Source organism: Arachis hypogaea, chromosome 5 (assembly GCF_003086295.3).
Source record: "Arachis hypogaea cultivar Tifrunner chromosome 5, arahy.Tifrunner.gnm2.J5K5, whole genome shotgun sequence".
Taxonomy (NCBI): Eukaryota; Viridiplantae; Streptophyta; class Magnoliopsida; order Fabales; family Fabaceae; genus Arachis; species Arachis hypogaea.
The window spans coordinates 6,169,555-6,194,086 of NC_092040.1; the positions used below are offsets into that span (position 1 = coordinate 6,169,555).

Genomic DNA, 24,532 nt, shown 5'->3' on the forward strand with positions numbered 1-24,532 from the left:
TCACTGGTTCCTTGATGAAGGGTCAGGTCTGCGTCATTGTTTCCTATATTTGGATTTTCTTGCTCAGAATTAGACGCTGTATGACCATCTTCTGGTGAGTTGTCCGCCATTATGGGCTGATCCCTCGGGTCCCCGGCAACAGCGCCAATGTTACGTTGGGTAACCGGAGGTTAATGGGCTGGACTCATTAGGTTGGCCCAATCGTATGAGGGAGGAATCCTTTGAGCGGGTTTGCGCCTTTGGAGACTCCTTCCGACTTGTGAGCGTGAGTGAATGGGGGGTGATACTTGCAAAGACACTCTGATGCCTAAGTTAGCGAGAATGTGAGCAGGTCTAGAGAGTATTGGGACTTAGAGATACCTGAGGGATGTTAGTGTATTTATAGTGGTGAACCAATAACTACCGTTGGAGTGGTTCCACCTTTTAGGGTGGATAACCATCCCTTTATCTTAGGAAGGTTACGATATGACTCCTGGAAGTGGGTTGAGAGATTTTAGGGGCAGTTATTATCTGCCAGTTAATCTTTGCTCCCAACTTCTTTAGAGCAAGTCGTGGGGAGAACCGACTTCTAAAGAGAAGGTCGGTGTTCTGAGGAGCCCAACCTTGTGGTTGGATCTTGTAGTTTGGACCTGGGCCTTAGAGTTGGGCCAGGGTATGAACAGATATAAATCTGATAGACCACTTTAAAAATTAAGTCATGAAATCGTGAAAAATGATTTTTATTTTTTAAAAATAAAATCCTTCGTAGTAATTTTTGTAACACACCATATACTCTTAAAACAACAAAAACAAGCTTTTTATTTTTAATATGGAGGAGAGTTTAGTGTGTTGCAACGTTATGGAGAACACAGATGCTTTACCTGCACGTGGTGTCAGGGGAGCACAACTCGGACCGAGGGAGTTGGAAACAGGAACACGGACGGTCCAATTAGAGGGAGCAACTCGGACCGTCCGCTTTGTGATGGCCCAGCCACGTGACGCGCGCTCGTTGCTCTCCAGGACGGTGCCCCTTATACCAACATGCTTCCTCACGCCTAACTCACTCCCTCTGAGTCTCTTTCATACAACCCCACGAGCAATCTCTTTCCTTTATTCTTCTTCTTCTTCTTCAGCTTCCATAACTCCATTTTTCTTCATGCAAGCTTGAAGGAAAAATTCACAATGCCTAAGAAACAAAAATATAAAGATGTTGATCGTCCTGAACTTCATATTATACATTATCTCAGCCATTCTAATTATGTAAGTTTAATTTTTATTTTTTATATTTCAGATTTATTATTATTATTGTTAAAAGTTTAGGAATATATATTTAAATAAAGTAAATATTATATGTTATAGAGTTAATATTATTTTTGTTAGGAAGTGAATTTAGGAACATATAGGTTAAGATTGTGATTATCGTTAGAACTTAGGAATTTGTTGTTCAGTCTATATATATGTGTATATGTATAGTTGTAGTTGATTAGTGAACTTTTTTATTAATAATAATATTTAAATTGATGTAATCTCATAGATTAGTAAAAATAATATATGTTTAGAATTTTTTGTAATAATTTTAAAAATTATAATTAATTATTACGTTTAAGTTGAATAACTTTTGAAAATGGTTTGGAAAATTTAGAGTAAATTAGGCAGAATTTTTTGTAATAAATTTTTGTTTGTTGTTAGATTTTTAATTGAAATAAATATGTTAGTGTAGCAGAGGGCATTGTTATTAAAATCGGACCGGACTGGATTGGCCGGTTCGATCAAGAAACTGGTGAGTCGGATTGAAAATCGGTCCGGTCTGATGATGTCACTGCATAAGTTAACGAACCGGTCAAATCCGGAATGAATTGGTCAAAGCTGGTCAAACAGGGTTAGACCAGTTCGATCAAACCGCTTGAGTTTCAAAATTCCTCAAAAAGTGGAAGATGGGGTTCGAACCCCCTCTTCAAGAAGAAAAATGATACTCACAACCACTTAAACTTGTTGTTAATATATATGCAAATTAATATATATATATCTCTTTTAGCAAATAACTTACTTCTATTTAATTTAGTTTAATTTTAATAATAAGCCCATTCATTCTTAAATTAATTATGTTTTTAGTTAACAATAATTATAGACTCACTTATTTTTTTATAATTATATAGTGTCTGTGAATATTATTTTTTTAAAAATATTTTTTGTTTGAATGGGATTTAGTAAAATTATATATCATAGAATTGCGATTTGAATTATTATGTCTTGTTTAGTTAATTGTGGAAATTATTTAAATTATATATCATAGATGGTTATTATCTTTTAGTAGTAAATTAGTCATTGTTAATGATTTGACTAATAATCTGATATGTTTTTGTAGAGTTTACGATATCTGACATGTGATCACCCTCTCCCTCCAGATTGGTACAATGATAGGGTTGAGGAGCTTTTACGGTTTACTGGTTTCTTGCATGTTTTCGAAATTGGAGTAGTTCGATGTCAAAAAGTACTGGTAAATGAACTAGTTGAAAGGTGGCACCCAAACACACATACCTTTCACCTTCTTGTTGGTGAATATGCTGTGACACTGGAAGATGTTGCTGTTATCCTTTGTCTTCCAATAAACGGTCTTCCAGTCATAGGGATGACTATGAGTAGTTTTGAAGCCTTAGAGACGGAGTGTTTGTAGTAATTTGGGATTGCACCAAGGAAGTCAGACTGTAGAGCAAGCTGCATAAAACTGACCTGGCTTCGATCGAGATCTAAAAGAAAGATTACAATTGGTTGATGAAACCAGCATGCAGAGGTATGTGAAGTGCCACATTATGTTATTATTTGGTACAGTCTTGTTTGGTGACAAGTATGGGCATATGTGCATTGGAAGTTCTTGCCTTTGTTCGTGATTTTGGCAGTATCGGACAGTACAGTTGGGGATCTGCATGCCTGGAACACCTGTACAGGTCATTATGCAGGGCATCTCATTTCGACTGCAAGGAAATCGATGGTCCGCTAACACTTCTGTTAACCTGGGCTTGGATCCGTCTCCCATATATAGCTCCGGTTCCTCGGGAACCCTGCAGTTTTTCCCTTGCAAACAGGTGTCATTATCTTACAGTTAAAATCCTATATTCAATTGTAGAAAGGAATTGTGTTAATGAATTAAGTCATATTAGGTGGCGTAATTGGGAGCGTGGAGACCGACGCTTTAGGTATCTTACACTTGAGCATTTTAGGAAAGCCTTAGATGATCTCCAGGAAGGCCAGGTGTGTAGTTATTAAAGAAGTATTTGATGGTTGATTTAGTGTTAATGTTATCTGAGTTGTAATAATCTGTTTCCGTTATTTTTCGCAGTTTGTGTGGCTTGCTTATACTGTTGATCACATCGATCCGGATATAATTCCTGCAGATATCTACATGCACTCGGTTGTGTGGAGCGCTACGGTGCCATTAGTGTCTTTTGAAATCATTGAGTGGCATGCAACCGATAGGTTTAGGAGACAGTTTGGTTTCGTTCAGGGAGTCCCTCATCAGGAATGGAATCTTGACAAGGCACACGGAATGGTCCTGACTGGTCCTAAGAATCTTGACTGGGCCACGGCCATGACGCATTCGTTTTGGGTGATGCAGTGGACAAACAGGTATAACCACATTCTTATTGAGCTTCCCATGCCTCCACAGCATCCCTTGGATATTTACATGTACTGGTACCATGCAAGATATGGCAACCACTTGAACATGTCGGATCGTGTGGGTCAAGAGAATGATGAGGGTAATCAAGTCATGGATGATGACAATGAAGAACAGGAGCCACAGTCACCTCCACCTCCACCTCCACAAGAACAACCGTAATTCTCAAACCCATATGTACCTCAAACACAGTTTACCACATCATATCCAATACATCAGCAGTATTGGGGTACTCCACAACTTGACTCTGGAGATAGAGTATTTTTTTAGCCAGTTACTTGGATTCATAGTTGCAGAAGCAGGCCAATCACAGTATGGCCATCAGCGTGATATCATGGCTGGTAGGTATTTCTTGGACGCGATGCATCCATACCGCACTTCCTCGGTTAGCACTGGAGGGTTGGTACCTGGGGATTCTAATAAGAGTGACGGTGGTAGAGGAATTCTTAATAGTTAAAATCCTCGTCATGTTTCAATGGGTCTAATTGAAGAAAATGCTAGGACAGATGAGCTAGAGACGGATGAGATTCTAGTTGATATCCCAGATGATGATGATGACGATGAGGATAAGGATGAAGATGAAGACATGGAGGAAGATGAAGAATCTAATAATGATGCTGCTGGTGATGGTGATGGTGCATGTCCTATTATTGCTTTAATCTCTAGCCAATTGATTATATTATATTCATATATGGTTTATTTGCTTATATTATATACTTGCTGGGTCATTTGGTTATATTATATTCATATTTGGTTGATTTGCTTATATTATATACTTGCTGGTTCATTTGATTATGATGTATTCATGTATGGTTGATTTTCTTATATTTTGAACTTGTTTGGACAATTGATTATATTATATTCATATATGGTTGATTTGCTTCTATTATATACTTGCTGGGTCAATTCATTTGTGTTGATTTGATTATATTAGAAACTGGTTTAGTCAACTAATTAAGTTGTACACAGGTGAAGCATGAACTCTAGCTGAAACATGGAAAGGCTACAATCTCAGGGTGGATCTGCTACGTCGTAGCGCTAATCAATGCACTCCATCCGTATTCAAAAGGATCTCCAAGAAATGCAAGGATCTTGTGGACGACATGAAGTGGGCAAGGAGAAAATAACTTTTGTGTAGTTAGTATTATTACTGTGTAGTTCATCAAAGACGTTTCCATGTATCGTTTAAATGTTCTATGTATTGTTACAATGCATATCATAGAGTAGTTTTCTATCGAACATGGCATATAGTGGTTTGATATCAGTTACAATGTAGCAAAGAACATACTTTATAGTAGTTTGATATCAGTTACAATATTTCAAATAAAATAGAGTACTTTGAATTAACACGAAATACATAAATCTACTGAGCATTATTGCCGGCACTTGCACCACCTGCCTGACGGCATCTATTACGGCTGTGTCCCTCAACCCCACATTGCCTACATATCCTAGGACAACATAACATCCGCGTGTCCATCTCGTTCAAGAAGCGCGTCATCCTTAGACGACCTTTGGTTACTCGTCTCAGGTACGGATTCGGTACAAATCGAGGCCCGTTGTAAGCATGCCATGTAGTAGGGTTCCCCAATGGCCTAAACCTGGATCGGTAAACCTGTCGAACTTGGTCCATCTTATACACCTCATGAACATAAACATGCCAATCTAGTCGTTGATTTGCACAACATGCAAACACATGTCTACAAGAAATTTGATCCACGTGGAACTCACCGCAGTCACATCGTTGTCGACGGAGGTCGACGGCATACTCCACTCCACATGGCATCTCACGCACTTCAAAGACCTCATTCTGCCTGTCGAAGCAATTCACCTGGATTTTTCCTGAAGCAAGTTGATTTGCATGCAACTTGGAGGTCACAAGCTCAGAAAAAACATGGCCGGTAGTAATCCGAGCCTCCGCCTCGGCTCTTTTTCGAGTGAACAACTTGTTGAGTCTGTAGAAAATTGCTTTCACAAGTGCAGTGATAGGTAGATTGCGTGCACCCTTCAAGACTGAGTTAATGCATTCCACGAGGTTCGTAGTCATGTGACCCCATTGGTAACCACCATCAAATGCCAATGTATACTGTTCGCGGGGGATTCGGTTTAGCCAGGTTGTGTAAGCCTCGCCCTATTCTCGTAAACATTGGTAACGCAATTCATACTCGCGGACCGTCCTCGAATATCTTGCGCAATAATAAAGGACAAATTACAAAACAAATTATTAACAGTACCCTGTTAATAATGAACCTCAAATTACAACAAGGTTACCTATATTGACGACAAGTTTCTGTAGGTACGGTGCCTTGAACTTCCTCAAAAAATTCGACTCTATATGCCTGATGCAAAACATGTGGAAAGCTCTGGGAGGTGACCAAACTCCGTTACTACGGGCCACAACTGCATTGATGGATTCGTGTCGGTCAGAGATCAGTTCCACACCATCCCGAGTCACTACATGCTGTCGCAGGTTACTCAGGAAAAAGTGCCACGCATCAGTAGTCTCTCCTTCCACAATAGCAAATACAATTGGGACGATATTGTTGTTTCCATCATGTGAAACTGCAACCAACAGACAACCCTTGTACTTTCCATACAAGTGAGTCTCATCTACTTGGACAACTGATTTACAATGTCTGAATGCTCTAATACAGGGGTAATAACTCCAGAAGACTCGATGCAACACCCGGATATCCGTAACCAAGTCATCGCCTTGATATGCAGGCATAGTCTCAAAGTGGACAATTTCTGATGGCTCCTTATGACACATGGCCTCAAAACATATAGGCAAAGCTTCGTACGATGCTTCCCAACTTCCAAATATTTTTTCCACTGACTTTTGCTTAGCCAACCATGCTTTCCGATAGCTGACGGTGTAATTGAACTTCGACTGCACTTCCGCAATAACTGATTTCACCTTTATCGAGGGATCAACCTCAACCAACGGCTTTATTGCTTCTCCAGCTTCGAATGATCCTGAGAAATGGTTGCTCTGGTGCAAGTGTGACTACCATTATACCTCCTTATAACCCAACAGTACTTTTTGCTGATCATGCTAACCCTAATAAGCCAATCACAACCTGACCCATACTGCGTACACTTAGCATAAAATGTCAGCGACTCCGACTCATACACCCGGTAGTCTACACCTCTTCAGATAGTATAATCTTTTATCTCTCTAATAACAGCTTCACTAGAACTGAATTCCATACCCACGACAAATTCACCATCTGCGACAACAAGAATTTCTGCCACGACAACAGCCGTAGCATAAATATTTAATACACAAATATTTAATAAGTGCAATTAAAACTAAATCAATCCACAATACGTCAATCTTAGTATAATTAATAAACACTAATTAAAAGCATAAGCACATAAATAAATACTAAATAGTAACACTAATTATTATTTAACTTCATCAATAACTAACTACAAATAATGTTATTAACTAAACAAACACACAAACAAATGCTAACTGCGTATATTATCTCTTGTCACGTAATTATTTGTTCACATCGATCAATATAAATTATTATAAAATTCTAATCCATCGTTTATATCTATAGGCAATTACGTACATGCATTCATATACTCCGGAAATTCCGGAGCATGTATGGCTTCCAAGTCCAAAACTCGCATGAAAGACGGCTCCTCAAACGGATGTTCGTTTTCGAGTGCATTGACACGTCAGCTACATTTGGTGCCATAGTGTTGTCACCTTGGTCTTCGTCTCCATCAGGACCAACAACTTCGTAATTGCTTTCAAACTCTTCCTCACTATCACTGTTGTAATCTTCCCGTTCAATATTTCGATCGGCTTCAGACGGTTCGAATTCAACATACACCTCAATGAACGATATCTGACTGCGACTTTCAATGTACATTGAAAACATCTTTTGCATGCTCGCTTCATCTGTTACATATTTCATCTGAAATTGAACGAATCCACCAAATACAGGTATGGGATACATGTATACAATACATGATATTCTTCTAAACAACCCAGATTCTATCTTCTCACAAATCACACCTTTTAGTTCCTTGAATGAGATTGTGAATGGAATAACAATATCTAACGGATTTTCACAAATAAATTTTACTCCTTCAATTGTTTCTAAGAAAATATGACCGAAATAATATACTTTCAGTAAGACTCTATCATCCATTTTTCTCACTCATATGAATAAACTTTAAACTCTCGTTAGTTTCCTTCGTCTGAAAGAAGAGAGAAAGATAAACGGAGTTCCAGAAGGAAGAAGATGATGAACTGAAGAAGAAACACTCTTATCATTACAATATGAGCTACCCACACTTATATAATCGTTAAAAAACATATTATACTCAACTCGGACCCAACAATTACGCTTCACATATTCAAAAAAATATTTTTTTATACCAACTCGGAGAGTCCGTTTTCCTTTTATAAAAAATAAAAAATAAAAAATATAATCAGAGGGTCCGTTTTCCTTTAATAAAAAAAAACTAATCGGACGGTCCGATTAGTTAACCGTGAATTTTAAATTTTTCCTTCCTCATAACTCGAACCATCCGATTTAGTATCCTAATTTTTTCTTTCACAGAATTCGGATAGTCTGATTTCTTGCACTATATTTCAGCCAAAAGCTGTCCCACATAACCCCATCTTCTTTATCAATGCATAACAAACGCGCGCATAACATATCTAAATTAATGAGCCACAAAAACACACTATTTTGTGGAAAAACACCTTTTCCACTACCACAAAAAAAATTTGCGATATTCTTACGTTAAATAATAAAAAAGAAGATAAAGAACTGTTTTATGTTAAAAATTAGTATCATATCTCGTCATGTTTACATTTTTGTTATTGATTTCTTATTGGTTGCACATTTTATTTTTTAAATAATAAAAAAATTGAAGATGTGATCATGTTATGTTGATTTTTTTATGAGTGAATATCCCATCCGACCCCTGACAATTATCTCGAAAGGACAACGAGGCTCCCAAGAAAAAAAAAAACACCCAATCCGGCCCCTGATAAATTTTTTTGGGACTGATTAGCCCCTGTGTCAAAAAAAAACATTGATTTTTTTTGGTACAGGAGCCTCGTTGTCCTTTTGAGATAATTGTCAGGGGTTGGGTTGGATTTTTTTTTGGTTAGGGGCCGGGTTGAGGTTTTTTTTTTTGTCAGGGGCCTCATTGTCTTTCGAGGTAATTGTCAGGGGCTGATTTGGGTTTTTCTCTTTTTTTATTAATAATCGTTACCATGTGATATTTTTTGGTAAAGGAACTTCTAACCAAATATTTTTTCCAGTGAATTTTTAAAATATTTTCTAGAAAATAAAAATAATTTGATATTTTGATATCTTATATAAAAATATTTTTGTATTTATCAATTATATTTAGACATAATAATATAAAATATTTATTTGTTTATTATATTAAAATAATTTTTTCTAGAATAAAAAATTTTAAAAAATGGTAATTATAAATTTTTTAAAAATATGTTTTTTTATTTTCAATATTTTTATTTTTATTTGAACAAAAATTGTCAAACATACTAAAATTCTGGAAAAGAATTTTGATTAAATTTTTTTTACCACTTAATGATATACAAACACACACAGATTATTGAGACTAATTTTAAAGTTTCATCCGAATTTTGGCAAAGTTTACAAACAAGAATATGATAATTTTTATTTTCACAGTGCATTTGTTGTTTAATATGTTAGACAACTTTTAAATCTATTTACCAAGATAAAATATTATCTGTATTTAAATATTTGTCTAGATAGTAATATCTCTGTACACATTCTTAGTCTGTATGTATACTTTATATTGAATTGTATTACACTATTACTAAACTTATTGTGTCTTGAAAATTTTTTTTAATTAATGAAGTTAAAAAAAAACAACAAAAGAAGAAAAAGAAAAGAAAATATTCAGTGTGTAGAACAACCTGTAAAGTGTAATGTAATGGTCAGATGGCAAAGCAGCAAAAGCAGCCCAATATAAACTTGGGTCAGTGCTAGCGGCACATAGGTAACCCCGGTGTAATGAGAAGAAATTCAAAAAACGTTAACCGCGGTTAAATTATTTTAAAATGAAAATATCCCTCACAGTCACAGGGACGGCACTCTTCCCCAACCGCTATATAAAAAGAGAGAACCCCAAGAGCCTCAAGCACACTTTCGGCAACAGAGAGGCGTCTTAATACACGCCGCTCTTCTTCTCCATTCGACTTAGATTTAGATTTAGATCTCCTTATTCGTTGTGTGATTCAACTGTGAAAATGAGAGAGTGCATTTCGATCCACATTGGTCAGGCCGGTATCCAGGTCGGAAATGCTTGCTGGGAGCTCTACTGCCTCGAACACGGCATTCAGGTATTTTCCTCCATAACCATACCACCATTTTCCTTCACTGTTTTTGTCTTTTGCTTCCTTACTTCATAGTTCATAGATCGCTATGGGTTTACTTTCACTGTATTTTGCGTGGATCGCTGGATCTTCAACATTTGCTGTCATTTGTTTCTTTCTTCCATCCAGATCTTTCAAACTTCAAGTCAAGATTTAAGACATTTGAATCTTCTTTAATCTTGCCGAGTATAACTAATTTTACAGTGTAGATATAGAGTATATAATTTGTTTCTCAAATAATGCGTTTAGTAGTGCTGTTTTTAGTAGATAGATCTGGAATGTAAATTTAACGAGGCCTAGATTTCTGCTACGTTTGCCACAATTTTTTGAAATATTGCTTTACTTAGGAGTACAAGAGTATTGCCTTTACTATATCAATGAATTATGTATTGGTTATTGACAAAAATGTAGTGGATCTGGATCCACTTTGATCTAAATAAATAAGACATTCATAGCTTGTTAACATTCTTCAATTAGAATATGAGTGGTTGTATAGTTAGTCACTTGGTCTAGTCGTGCCGTGCTAACACGAAGATTCTATCAGTATTGTTTTTCTTTGAATACTGGGAACAATTAATTTCTATCCTCATGTTTTCTTTTAAATTAATTGGATCTTGATCATTTTTCTTTTGTGGTCTTTTAGCCTGATGGCCAGATGCCGAGTGATAAGACTGTTGGGGGAGGTGATGATGCTTTCAACACCTTCTTCAGCGAAACTGGAGCTGGAAAGCATGTACCTCGTGCAGTTTTTGTAGATCTTGAGCCCACTGTCATTGATGAAGTGAGGACTGGCACATACCGCCAACTGTTCCATCCTGAGCAGCTCATTAGCGGAAAGGAGGATGCAGCAAACAACTTTGCTCGTGGCCACTATACCAGTAATGCCTCAACAACCTGTGCATTTTTTCTGTATTTAAATCTAGTTTCATGCTAATACCATTGTGTTTGTAAATTCAGTTGGGAAAGAGATTGTTGATCTGTGCTTGGACCGTATCAGAAAGCTTGCAGACAACTGCACTGGTCTCCAAGGTTTCCTTGTGATGAATGCTGTGGGTGGGGGTACAGGTTCAGGTCTTGGATCCCTTCTTCTAGAGAGGCTTTCAGTGGACTATGGCAAGAAGTCCAAGCTTGGTTTCACTGTGTATCCCTCCCCACAGGTTTCGACATCTGTTGTTGAGCCCTACAACAGTGTCCTTTCAACCCATTCCCTTTTGGAGCATACTGATGTTGCTGTGCTGCTTGACAATGAAGCAATCTATGATATTTGCAGGCGTTCTCTTGACATTGAACGACCAACCTACACAAACCTTAATCGCCTAGTTTCTCAAGTATGATGTTGTTAACACATTTGAAGAAATTCCGCTTAATTGGTTATTTAAATGAGATCATACTCTGACTTTCTCTTTATATTAATAATATTTTCAGGTGATATCATCACTGACTGCTTCTTTGAGGTTTGATGGTGCCTTGAATGTTGATGTTACTGAATTCCAGACTAATTTGGTTCCATACCCCAGGATCCACTTTATGCTTTCATCATATGCACCTGTGATTTCAGCCGAGAAGGCATACCATGAGCAGCTATCAGTTGCAGAAATCACCAATAGTGCATTCGAGCCATCTTCTATGATGGCAAAATGTGATCCACGCCATGGAAAATATATGGCTTGCTGTCTCATGTACAGAGGTGATGTGGTGCCTAAAGATGTCAATGCAGCTGTGGCAACTATTAAGACCAAGCGCACTATTCAATTTGTTGACTGGTGTCCCACTGGATTCAAGTGCGGAATCAACTATCAACCTCCAACTGTTGTTCCAGGAGGTGATCTTGCCAAGGTGCAGAGGGCTGTTTGCATGATCTCAAACTCCACCAGTGTTGCTGAGGTTTTCTCCCGCATTGACCACAAATTTGATCTTATGTATGCGAAGAGGGCCTTTGTTCACTGGTACGTTGGTGAGGGGATGGAGGAGGGTGAGTTCTCTGAGGCTCGTGAAGATCTTGCTGCTCTTGAGAAGGACTATGAGGAGGTTGGTGCAGAGGCTGCAGAAGACGATGAAGGAGAAGATGGAGAGGACTATTGATTTGGAATTTGAAGTTCAGTTAATTTCTTTTCTCAATGGAGTCTTGTTTTGTTACCTTTGTCTTTTAATCTTTGTATGCTCTTGTTTACTTAGTTGTCCAATCTATTGGGCTTGGTCTGTTCCAGTACTAAACTCTAATGATTTGAATGTGGCTCTTAGCTAAAATTGTTGTCTATTTTGTGATTGCTAAATCATGCGTTGCACAGTGTGTTGATCCTGCGATGAAGCAGCTTCGATTATGTGTTAGAAGTTCAAGTGTTTTACCTCCCTTCCCAAGAATCAAGATGCACCTATGTTACTTTCTAATAAAACTTTTAGATTTTATATATATATATATATATATATATATATGGTGTTTAATTTTAATGTATTAACATTATAAAATATTTTACACAATTAAGTAATCATATTTTTTAGATAATTATTTAAACAATTAATATAAAAAATAATTATTTTCACTGTCATTAGAATATTAGATATACTGTATATTAAAATTTTTCTCAAAATTTAAATTTTACTTTTTTTCCCTCTCTCAAAGAAGGCATTGAGATTAGGAAATGATGTAAGTAGATACAGGAATTAGGAAATAATATGCTGGATGCGTGTTCAATTATTTTTAATAAACTAAAATTTAACTTAAAAATTAAAAAAAAAAATCGAAAATGTTTATAACGATAAGATAAAAATGCAATCCTTATTTGACGTATTCTGCTCTGAAACTTTGTCCATATTTACAGGGCTTTCCCTGTTCCTACGGCCTCCATTACTGACAAGTTTAAAACGCATAACAAGATTTCTGTTTCGGTAACATTGGCATTGATTGAGCAATGGCAAGCACCCTCGCGCGGTCCACTCTTAGAACTGCCTTACGAGGAAGCCCTCGTGCCACACCCCCTCCCAAGCGAAACTTCGCATCTTCTCCTCATCACGATGATGCATGTTTGTTCTCTCTCTCTTTCTCTCAACAATAAGATTGGATTGTTTATACGTTCCTGTAATCTTCTCGTGCGTCCGGTTTTAGTTTCTGCATGCATCTCCTTTTTCTCTCAAATCTGGATCGCCAGAACATTTTATTTACTCTCCTTGTGGAAATTACATTGTATTTATTCTGTTGCTGAATTCGATACTGAAGCTAACCTAACTTCAACGTGCTTTTATATAATAACATTTTAGACTGCAGAATCAATGTAACGTTCACCTTACAAAATAGGCACAATATTATATAGTTTTCAGTCCAAATCCAATTTAGCTCTCATGAATAATTTCTATGAATTATATTTTCTTTTTTCGTTAAAATGATTTGCTTTGGTTATTATTTTTCTGCTGTGATTTGTTTCAGATGAGACGGCCAAGTGGGAGAAGATTACGTATCTAGGCATGGCTACATGCTCAGGTTTAGCTTTTTATATTCTTTCAAAAGGCCACCCGCACCATGAAGAACCTCCTGTAAGTTTTTGCTTTCCACTCATCACATGTTATTACCTGTTTTTTTATGAGTGTTAAGTTCAATTTGGCATGAGTTTAGTCACCCTCTGAAATTATACGACATACCATGATCATATTGTTTCATTGTACTAAAATCCAAAAGGGTGATATTTGTGTTTCTTATTGAGTTCTACTTTCTATTAAGAAATTGACCATAAGATTGAAAATCAAGACGGCTTATGGTCTAGGAGTTTAAGTTTTTGAAGGATAAAGACGTTTTCTTATCTATGATGATTATAATAAATCTCAATTTTAGGTCAAAGTCTGTGTATGGTTTGTCTGAAAATTTACGTTTACTGCATTCTATTATTTGTTTTTATTAGCTTGTTAGTTACATCTCAAATTTGTTTTAACACATTCATCATAAGAATATCCATTTCTTTCTATCTCTAATTTCTTTATTCTCTTTTCTTATGCAGCCATACCCATATTTGCATATCCGCAACAAGGAATTTCCATGGGGTATATCTCTCTCATAGAATGCTTTAATCCGTGTGTCTATGTATATATGTTCTCTAAGCAACTTCCGCCAAAATCATTTATTGGAATTTGGAATTGTTTAATTTTGGCAATTGGACTTTGTTCAGCAACTTCTGCAAAAAGTCTTTCCTTTTTATCATAAAATTGTAGCTCTTCTTTTAAGAAATTTAATATTCATGAAACGTAAAAGCAGCCTTCTCAATCAGATGTAGAGCAAAGAAGAAAGCTGCATATAATAATGTGAAGTTATCGAGTTAATACTCAATTTGACCACTGAAATTTGAAATCGGATTTAATTTGACTCTTAAAATTTCAATGGACTCAAATTGGACCTCGAAAGTTATAATCGTAACTCACATTAAGCCTTGAGCTAATCTCCGTTAATGGTGTTGATTTGGTACATTAATTTGTTGTGATTTGGATTTCTCACCCAGGTTCTATGTGATCAAGATTTATCAGAGTTTCAAAACCTTGATTGTTGCATCCAAAGCCGCAAAATTTTTAAATTGAACTTGTTATTTTTGTCTTCACGAGGATGTTGTGGAGCCAATCAAACTTTTAGGAGGTCTAGTAAGTCTTAGTCACATAGAATCTAAGTGAGGAGTCCAAATCTTAACAAGTTAACATGCAAAATCAACACGCCATTTACAGGAATTAGCTCAGGGACTAACGTGAGTTACTATTGTAAATTTTGGAGACTAAATTGAGTCAATTGTAATTTTAAGGGTCAATTTGAGTCTTCAAATTGAATATAAGTCGAAGTTATCATATTATTATTCACTTAGATTTAGATGTGATTGACATATGGAACTTTGAGAGATCATCATGTTTCAATGCCTTTCGGTACACTTTTATGCTTTTGTTACCGTTGATTGAAGTTTAGCCAGTTGTGTGCATGTGATGTTTTGAACAATAGAATAGGATCATTCAATTATCTATAGTTTCTTATTGTAGAAGTGATTCTTCTGTGATAAACAGGTCCAAATGGGCTTTTCGAGGTTAAGGACCACCACTAGGAGGAGCATTCGATTATTGGATTTTGATAACTGAGTGAGGTATTTGGAGGCAGCAGGCAATAGCCTATTTCCTTTGTCAACGTTTCAAGGAAAACACTGATGATGGTAGTTTCGTATTATTTTATGGAACTGTTATCTACAACTAGCACTTGACTATATGGTCTTTCTTATTTAATTCAATTTGTTTGGTTTAATTTGCTGAAATTGAAACATAATAAAACGGGTACCATGCTTTGTACTTTTTCTCTCAATACTTGGTCAATTCATTCTGCCTCAATTTTAGCTTCTTCAATGAATCTGTTAATATTTTGGAAGTACTTAAAGTATAATGTAAATGATATAACAAAAAAAGTTTATAAAAAAATCTGACCGGAACAATGCACAAATGAATTTTCTTCGTGAAAGTATAAGATGTTGAGAAAGCGACTTGCCGTTTTAGCCTGCATTAGCTATTATAGCTAAATTGTCGTTTTATGTTATGTTAGCTGCCAAGTAGCCATCAAGGTAGTGAAAGGCCAACTGTCTAAGCTATTAAGTGGTCTTTACAATCAAATTCGGGTATGTTTGGTTTAATTTTCAAGTGAAAAAGATTAAGTTGAAAGAAAAATCCTGTCACATCTTTTTTGTTCTACTTAGAGATAATATCTTGCTAGTTGCTATGTGCTAGTCTTCAATACCAATTAGGCTCGGACCCATTCATAAAGTCACTGGTTGTTGTTACTTCGGGTTTAAGATCGCTGTCTAGTAATAGAAATACCAATGCCTCGTGAGATAAGAATGTTGTTTAGTGTTTCCTTTTTGTAAGGTGAAAAGGGCTGAATGAGTTCATACTCATAGACTACATATTTTAAAGCAGCAGAAATAAAGCAAATTGATATCTTCTGTGGACAATCTTGCCAATGCAAATTGCAATTAGCAATGATCAAATATAGAAAACAAAAATTTGATACATATTGGTCACGTAAGGAAATCAAAAGAATTACTAGGATTACAAGAAGAAAGCAGAGGATACAATTCATTTATTTAAATTACCATTTTGCAGCAGTGACATCATACCTCCCTTATTTTCTGTATTTGTTCCTGGAATGGTTCCCATATCTATGCCGCGCTCTGAGAGTTTGAAGAATCAGAGTTGCCTTGACCATTCTGCTGAGAGTTGCCATGATCATCTGTGTTTGCTGACTCATCTTTCTCTTTTTGTGATTCCCCTGATTCCTGTTGAGTTCCTTCTTCATTTTCACTCTTCTTCTCAACATTGTTTTCATTCTCAACCTTGATTCCGTCAGCACTATTATTCTCAGAGGATGCGTCTTTCTTCTCAGAACTGGAAGAATCAGAAGTATTTACTGGCACATCATGACTATCACCTCCGTTTTCATTGCCATCTGAGTTATTCTGCCCAGCATTGTTACTACTTTCGGAATTTGTTGATCCTTCTGTGTTTTGTTCGGAGTAGTTAGTTTGGTTAGTATTTGTGTTGTCATTAGCACTTCCGTCATCACCGTTCGTGTTGGTCTGAGCAGAACTGGTGTTGTCATTCTCCCCGGACTCTGCGCCATTCTCTGACCTGGAGGATTCATCCTTTTTCTCTTCGGATGAAGCATCAGTGGAAGTGAGCTGAACCTCTTGGTTTTGGCCAGCATCTTTGTTCACAGTTACCCCTTCTTGGCTGGAATTGTTGCCGTGGTTTTCACCCTCAGCAGAACTTCCGGAGGTGTCCTTGTATTCGCCGTTAGCCGCATTGGTCTCATGAGTTCCTGATGAATCTGTTGAAGCGGAATCAGCTTGTTGCCTTGACGCATCTGACTTAGAATCTTCGGTTTTCGTCTGGCTGGTTTCCTCCACCTCGGTGTTTGCATTGTCTCCTGAGGGATTATTCTGCTGCTGCTCATCTGACCCAGCAGTATTGGAACTCTTCTGTGAATCATTTTCTGTCTCAGCCTGATTCTCGCTACTGTTTTCTTGGTTGGTTGTTGTAACAGTAGAGTCATTCACTGATTCTGTTACATTTGGGACTGACTCATTGTTTTCTTTGTTTTCAGCAGTGGAGGCAATATCCCCATCTTGCAGCCTACCTTCAGATGAAGCCACCTCCTCAATCTTTTCATTCTCTTTTTCATTTTCTGTTGCTTTGCTTTCCTGCTTGTCTTCTTCTTTGCTATCTTTCTCTCCATTTTGCTCCCCCTGTTCTTTAGCTTCACTTCTGTCTTGGTTGGTATCTTCATTCTCCTTATTGTCTGTCTTTGTCTCTTCATTTCCTTGTTGATTCTGTTCCTCATTCTTCTCTCCACTTTCTTTGCCCTCTCCCTCAGTTTTGTTATCGTTGCTCTCTTGCTGATTCTTTTCCTCACTTTTCTCTACATTTACTTTGTCCTCCGCCTCAGTTTTGCTATCTTCATTCCCTTGCTGATTCTTTTCCTCACTTTTCCCTCCATTTTCTTTGTCCTCCGCCTCAGTTTTATTATCTTCATTCTCTTGTTGATTCTTTTCCTCACTCTTCTCTCCACTTTCTTTGTCCTCTCCTTCAGTTTTGTTCTCTTCTTTCTCTTGCTCATTGTTCTCTCTATTTTCTTTGTCCTCCCCCTCAGTTTTGTTACCCTCACTCTCCTTCGTTTCAGTATCACTCTCCTTGTTTACCTTATCGTCATGATCCTCATTTTCCTTTTCCATCATAGCATTTTCGGATCTCTCTTCAGTCCCTTGATCTGCTGAATCCTGTGCGTGCTCAAAATTGTCTTCATTGTTATTCTGCTTCATGCTTTCATCTTCCACACCATTAACATCTTCTGGTTTTTTTTGCTCTTCATGCTTGATTTCTTCATCCTCTTCCTCTCTATGCCTTGCATCTACAACAGAAGGTTGCTCCACATTAGGGGTGAGGTCCTTCCTCCCTAACTTGACAACCTCAGTGCTAATAGATGCTTCCTTGTGGCGGCTGGGTCCGAATTGATAAACCAGCCAGATGCAAAGGGCTAGCACAACACATATTTGTACAGCATGCTTCACCTTGAAGCCCTTGGATCTCGGGCTCCTCTGAGATGACCTGAACATGCCGAATAGTCCTGAATGATGAGCCTCCAAATTTCACCTTCTTTAATATTTTCTCGGAAGCCTGATCAGAGTTGAAGATAAATAACTGATTAGAACGAACCAAGAGTAACAACAAATTAAAAGATTCACATTTAGAATATAGTATGCTGGCCGATCTACAACTACAAATACCTTAAGCTTACATGTAAAAAAGATATTTTATTACCAAAATCAAGATCACATACGCGAGGTTAGAACATTTACCAGTGTAACAATTGGATATATCAGTTCATGATTTAAAGTTCAAATCTGAAATCAGTAGCAGAGAACAATGGAAAGAGCAGCATATGCGTATTGAGGAGCCAACTCAGTTCGAGAAATCATAATACAGCAGTATATATGAACATTGAATTAAGACATTCACAGAGATCTAAACTTGTTTATGGAAAAGAAATGGCAAACTGAAGAAGCTTCACAATAACAACAGAAACCATAATAAATCACAGAAGGACAGAGACACATACTTACCTATAAGAAAGAGGCTTTTGGAGTTTCCCTCAGATGAATTGAATGCTTTTGGATCTGATACCGATGTAGTGTGGACAAGATCTATTTGCAGAGATGGTAATGGCAATGGCAACAAGGCCTCACACTCATTTATTTATTTATAGCCTTGCAAGTTGAAACTAGTTTAGTTTATTTTTAACTGTTTTTCCCCACTAACTTCAAAAGTAGTCCATCAAAACTCAAAAAGAGAGAGAAAATGAAAAAGGTAAAACGACGCCGTCTTTTGAAAATGTTAGGAGCACCGCCATTTTTTTTTTGGTGACTAGGAGCACCGCCATTTAATTTAATTTAAGCACTACGTGAACAAAACCCATGGTGGAATAAAACCAAACACGTGGCTTCTCATAAACCTTACCATAAAACCCTACCACCGTCAGATTCCCCAAAGTTAGGAATGTGCGCGTGTATCTCAGACTTCATATCTGAGAGTTCAAGTCATACGCTCACACCTTTTCTTCAATTTTGCTCTCGCCCCATCAACTACTAGGAAGATATATATAGTTATGTGAATTATGTTGAGTTATGGAGTATTGGAAAGATATATATAATTATGATAGTATTTAATTTTTTGTTTTAGTAGAAAGAAATTGGACCATCTGATTTTATTAGAAAGAGAAAATGACATAAATGGGACGGTTTGATTTCGATTTGTGTAGAGCAGTACAAATTGGATTTAGGATTTTCTGTCAGTATATAAATTGGACTTAAGATTTTTTATCTGTATACAAATAAGATCCAAAATTTTCAGTACTTCTAATCAGAAGGTCTGATTTATCTTACGTAATTCTCATATGGTGAAATATTATATATCTTCATAACTCTATATACCAACCCTCTTTCCATATTAAAATTAAAAAGTTCTAAGGATAACGCTAGGATAATAATGTAGTAACGTTATATTTTTTTAAAATAAATTATAATATAAATTTGATATTTTATTTATATTAAAATATTTTTATTATTTTTAATATTTTAATTATATACAATATTTTAAATAATTATTATATTAATAAATAAAAATACATACAATAAAATTAAATATGTGGACAAGTAATTATATTTAAGTGAACTTAAATAGTTAAATGTGTTTAGAAAAATATAATATTATAGTTTAAATAACAATAAACATAGAATATTCAACAATTATCAATAAATACGCGGCTTGGGAGTTGTATGTGCAACGCGCCTGTGAGCGGTGCAAGGTACTGTTTGATAGAGATGATGGCATTTGTTCCTCCTGGAAAGCAAAATCCTGAATTAGGTTTATCGCTGCTCAGTTTCTATCTATTTCCCTTTCAAATTCTCTCTCTTTCTTTACCAAACCAGTAAGCAAGGTACGTTCAGACTCACCGATCCAATGACCTCGAAGCTACTTGCTTCTAATCTCCGTCACCACCTCACAAGATCCGCCCGCATCCTCTTCCGCCGCCAACCGCTTTCAACTGCGACAGCAGCGGCGCCGGACTCGCCCCAACCCTATGAAGACGCCGCGGGAATCACGATGAAAGGGGTGAAAATCTCCGGTAGACCGCTTTACCTGGACGTGCAAGCGACCTCACCGGTGGACCCTCGCGTGCTGGACGCCATGCTCCCCTTCTTCCTTTCTCGCTACGGAAACCCTCACTCTCGAACACACTTCTACGGTTGGGAATCCGATGAGGCTGTTGAGCGAGCACGTTCTCAGGTTGCGGCCCTTATAGGCGCTTCCCCCAAAGAAATAGTGTTTACCTCAGGGGCAACTGAATCCAACAACATCTCCATTAAGGGTGTGATGCATTTCTACAGGGAGAAGAAGAAGCATGTGATTACCACCCAGACGGAGCACAAGTGTGTTCTTGATTCTTGCCGCCACCTTCAGCAGGAGGGTTTTGATGTCACTTATCTTCCCGTTGAGTCTGATGGTTTGGTTGATTTGGAGAAGCTTAGGGCTGCTATTAGGCCTGATACCGGTCTTGTTTCTGTGATGGCTGTCAATAACGAGATTGGGGTGGTTCAACCTGTTGAGGAAATTGGGAAGATTTGCAAGGAATTCAATGTTCCTTTTCACACTGATGCAGCTCAGGCTTTGGGGAAGATTCCTATTGATGTTGAAAAGTGGAATGTGAGTTTGATGTCTCTGAGTGGACATAAGATTTATGGACCTAAAGGTGTTGGGGCTTTGTATCTTAGGAGGCGGCCGAGGATTCGTGTCGAGCCTCAGATGAACGGTGGTGGACAAGAGAGAGGGATTAGGAGTGGGACTGTGCCTACCCCTTTGGCCGTGGGGATGGGTGCAGCTTGTGAGTTGGCAATGAAGGAGATGCAGTATGATGAGAAGAGGATTTCCATGTTGCAGGAGCGGTTGCTTAATGGGATTAGAGACAGGATTGATGGGGTTGTGGTGAATGGAAGCATGGAGAGGCGCTATGCTGGGAATTTGAACTTGTCCTTCGCTTATGTTGAAGGGGAGAGTCTTCTTATGGGGTTGAAGGAGGTTGCTGTATCTAGTGGCAGTGCCTGTACCAGTGCAAGCTTGGAGCCTTCTTATGTGTTGAGAGCATTGGGTGTGGATGAGGACATGGCTCACACTTCCATTAGGTTTGGGATTGGTAGGTTCACCACAGAGAAGGAAATTGATAGGGCGGTTGAACTCACGGTTAAGCAGGTGGAGAAGTTGAGGGAGATGAGTCCACTTTATGAAATGGTGAAGGAAGGTATCAACATCAAAGAGATTCAATGGGCACAGCACTGATTATCAGGGAAGTTCATGACTTAATTGGATTCATATATAGCGAGCTGAATGAATTGGACCTGGATAACATCCCTTCGGAGATAGCTAAATATGTGTGCTGCTCAACCATATAAATAATCGTTGATCACCCAGGTTTTTGGCGCCCTTCCAGACTCGTTTCGAGAATCACAATAGGTAATTTAGGATGAAACATGCTCTTAAATGGTTATGTATAATAATACCTTTCTAGGATTGCTTACATTTCTTGGCACGTACCTATATTACTTTGTCATATTGGAATGAACACTTATGCTCATACCCATTTTCTAGTTTTGTTTTATTGTTTTTGTTCATTGTTAATCTTAACACGTATGCCAACTACATATTGTGTTTCTTGTATTGAATGCATTTTGCTCTCAGAATACTGAACTAGACAATGATAGTTGAATAAAGCATATGGTTTGTATGCTATCGACAACCTTCAATTTGCTTGGTTGTTTCTTGTTTGAGTTGTTGAATATGGTGATATGCCAGCTTTTATCTACCGTTTTTACTTTATTTATGTATCATAAGTGAGAAGAATCAGCCTGAAGTCTTACCTTACATTCATATGTTCAATTGAAAAATACATTACCAATTTAACTAGTCGGATTAGACATGGTTTTATATCAAATTCACCAATAAATCAGTGCAAATGTGACAAGAAATGTATTAGGCCTGCTAAATTGTTTCTTGTGGCTTCCATAAGTGTTTAACAAAAATAAAAATAAAAACCATTTATTGTGGCTTCCAGTAAGTAAACTTGGTCTGCTATGTCTCGTTTTGAAGGTAACTTCTTACTCTGTTCAACTAACCGTTTTGTTGTGGCTTCTATGGTTGTATATCACATAACTATTACTAACTATGCCCGAGTGAAGTCCTTAATGATAATGAGTATTGTTAGGATACCATTAGTAAGGGGAATAGTTACAGTTAATTAGTCACGAAATAGTATGAGGGAATAATTTAAAGAGGGTAGGGTCTTGCCATTTGGTTAGTCTTTTGGGGAGAGATTGAGGGCTCGGGGATTCTCTGAACTCTCATAATTCAATTTAGGGTTCTTGGTACTTTTAGAAGAAATACCCAATTTTTATAGGCAATCATATATTCTTCTCTCTACCATTGATACCAGTTCTAACGAGGACTCCAGGACCTTTGCTCATAGCATGCATCTTTTTACACCAAAACAAATTCAGGTTTTCCAAAGTCAAAATCCAGTCAAGAAGGAATAATGATGAGGAGTAGGATGTTATGCTGTTTCAAGTTAGTTTTATCCTTGGTTTACAATTCCACATTTCAAAACTGCAAGCCATTACATGATTTGCCACACTCACCAGGTTACTGCAGTTAGTCACTTTGGCTAGTAGAATTTTGCGAGCTTGTTAAACAGTGGTTTGATTGGAGTCTGCAGTCTGGAACCTGCTAGGCTGCTACTGCAATCATCTTGTGGAGTTTATATATAGATGATCTGGTGAAGCAATTGCTAGCACCCGTTGGTGTGGTGTATTAATCAGTGCCTGTCACTACTCAGTAGTATCTACTTTGACTTGCTTTAATGTATGGATCTTCTTGTCTACCAGCTCCAAGAATTGGAACCCAGGTGAACATCATCAGAGGCCAACATGTCCACCACTAAACCAAATCTTCATGTGCCTAGAATATTGGTTTGAAGTTTTTCTTTTTGGTCAGGGTTTGAATCTTCTCTTGAACTCTGTTATGGCTTTATCCCTGATTTTATGGTTGATTTTAGGAGCTTGGAGCCTCATCCCAAATTCCTTCACTTGTTTTCGTGGCTGAGACTTCACTTTTTTTTTTGTTGGACTGCGACATCACTTTGTTTAAAACTTTTTTGGTCGAAGTTAGGCTGGGAACTGGGAAGGCCCAGCCCAATGCAGCGAGAGCCATATACAACTGAGAAGCAATAACACCACCAATGGAAACATTTACAATTTCATCTACCCCTTCCTAACACATCTACCCTGTATCTTCCTAACAGATTCAGATTACTCTCTCCAAGCTTGAGATATCAGTGACTACCAAGTGCTTCAATCACTTAGTTTAAAACTTAGGTTGCCTTGTTGGAATCATGACTTTGGACTGTTGGGTCAACCCTATGAAAATAAATTAATCTTGCTGTGCCGAGTAGGTTTGTATTGGGCCTTCTGAATGTGATACTTGATGTTTTCTAGTGGATACTTGTTGTGCTTTACATGCCCCAAACTATATCAGCTTAGTTTAGTAGTTCATTCCAATGTATGCGTGCTCTTTGCTATCCGAAGCAAGCCCCTTGTGAATATTTCTGGTTCCATGTCATTGAAACCTGTGTAGTTTATGTATCACATATTGCGTTCACCTGAATTAATTATGTTGAAGTGGGCTAGCAACTCTCTCCATAATATATATTGGAGATAGAAAACGAGGTGCAAGTTTTCTAGGACAGTAGTTGTTTGGATGATCTCGGGCGGGGGGCCTTAATTATTGAGTAAAGGGGTCTTGTCACACTGGCAGGCAAGGATCACAGGCCCCATGTTGGTATTATTCAAAAATGAAAATGCATGAGAATAAAAAATGAAAATGCCCTGACAAAAAGGCGTTATAGGATCGTGTGGTGTGAGGTACTGGCCCCCATGGCCATGGCCATCAACATCAGATGGCAACTAGAGTATGACTGCTGTGTAGTTGAGAGCAGTACATTTTGTCCATGCCACAGGGATGGGGCAACTTCACAACCGTGTTCCTGATATTTACAGCACAAAAAAACTTGACGAAGGGTCATCCCCATGGACGTGGAGACGGATTGGAATCAGAATCCTGAACCCCCTTTTTTCTTTTCTTCCAGTGGTCCCCTTTAAGCTTTTTCACTTTGTTTCTGTCTTCACCTTTGCACAAAACATTCTCTTCTTTCTTTCTTTCTTTCTTTATATTATAGTATCATCTCTCTTCTCTTCTCTTTTCTTTTCTTTTTGAGTTTAGGATGTTCATGTTCATACTTCATATTCATGTGCATGGGAGGCTCTCCCTCCTCCCTCACGTGACATCCATTGTGTTGTTTCATCTAATCTCACTGATCC

At 37.6% G+C, this 24,532-nt stretch overlaps 5 protein-coding genes across 6 annotated transcripts; 3 read left to right on the top strand and 2 right to left on the bottom strand.

Annotated features, from left to right (window-relative positions):
- Window positions 1-5,015: 5,015 nt before the first annotated feature.
- LOC112803184 (uncharacterized) lies at window positions 5,016-7,626 on the bottom strand. The gene is made up of 3 exons (XM_025846697.1): window positions 7,248-7,626; window positions 5,913-6,628; window positions 5,016-5,783 (listed from the first exon to the last, which is right to left on the bottom strand). Exons 1-3 carry the CDS (start codon window positions 7,624-7,626, stop codon window positions 5,016-5,018), a joined length of 1,863 nt encoding a protein of 620 aa, XP_025702482.1.
- A 1,955-nt stretch (window positions 7,627-9,581) lies between these two features.
- LOC112800449 (tubulin alpha-2 chain-like) lies at window positions 9,582-12,325 on the top strand. 2 transcript variants are annotated; one of them, XM_072196332.1, is made up of 5 exons: window positions 9,582-10,019; window positions 10,696-10,930; window positions 11,010-11,380; window positions 11,478-11,935; window positions 12,021-12,325. In XM_072196332.1, the coding sequence occupies exons 1-5, from the start codon at window positions 9,927-9,929 to the stop codon at window positions 12,295-12,297; spliced, it is 1,434 nt and encodes a 477-aa protein (XP_072052433.1). In that variant the 5' UTR covers window positions 9,582-9,926; the 3' UTR covers window positions 12,298-12,325. The 2 variants fall into 2 exon arrangements, with proteins under 2 accessions (XP_072052433.1, XP_025698516.1); XM_025842731.3 differs by having other exon boundaries at window positions 11,478-12,325.
- Window positions 12,326-12,828: 503 nt separating this feature from the next.
- Window positions 12,829-15,366, top strand: LOC112800451 (cytochrome c oxidase subunit 6a, mitochondrial-like). Its single transcript, XM_025842733.3, has 4 exons — window positions 12,829-13,073; window positions 13,474-13,580; window positions 14,039-14,081; window positions 15,078-15,366. The coding sequence occupies exons 1-4, from the start codon at window positions 12,962-12,964 to the stop codon at window positions 15,113-15,115; spliced, it is 300 nt and encodes a 99-aa protein (XP_025698518.1). The 5' UTR covers window positions 12,829-12,961; the 3' UTR covers window positions 15,116-15,366.
- Window positions 15,367-15,994: 628 nt separating this feature from the next.
- Window positions 15,995-19,182, bottom strand: LOC112800450 (uncharacterized). Its single transcript, XM_025842732.3, has 2 exons — window positions 18,674-19,182; window positions 15,995-18,227 (listed from the first exon to the last, which is right to left on the bottom strand). The coding sequence occupies exon 2, from the start codon at window positions 18,164-18,166 to the stop codon at window positions 16,214-16,216; it is 1,953 nt and encodes a 650-aa protein (XP_025698517.1). The 5' UTR covers window positions 18,167-18,227; window positions 18,674-19,182; the 3' UTR covers window positions 15,995-16,213.
- LOC112800452 (cysteine desulfurase, mitochondrial-like) lies at window positions 19,033-21,931 on the top strand. The gene has a single exon (XM_025842734.3). It carries the CDS (start codon window positions 20,070-20,072, stop codon window positions 21,441-21,443), a length of 1,374 nt encoding a protein of 457 aa, XP_025698519.1. The 5' UTR covers window positions 19,033-20,069; the 3' UTR covers window positions 21,444-21,931.
- Window positions 21,932-24,532: the final 2,601 nt, after the last annotated feature.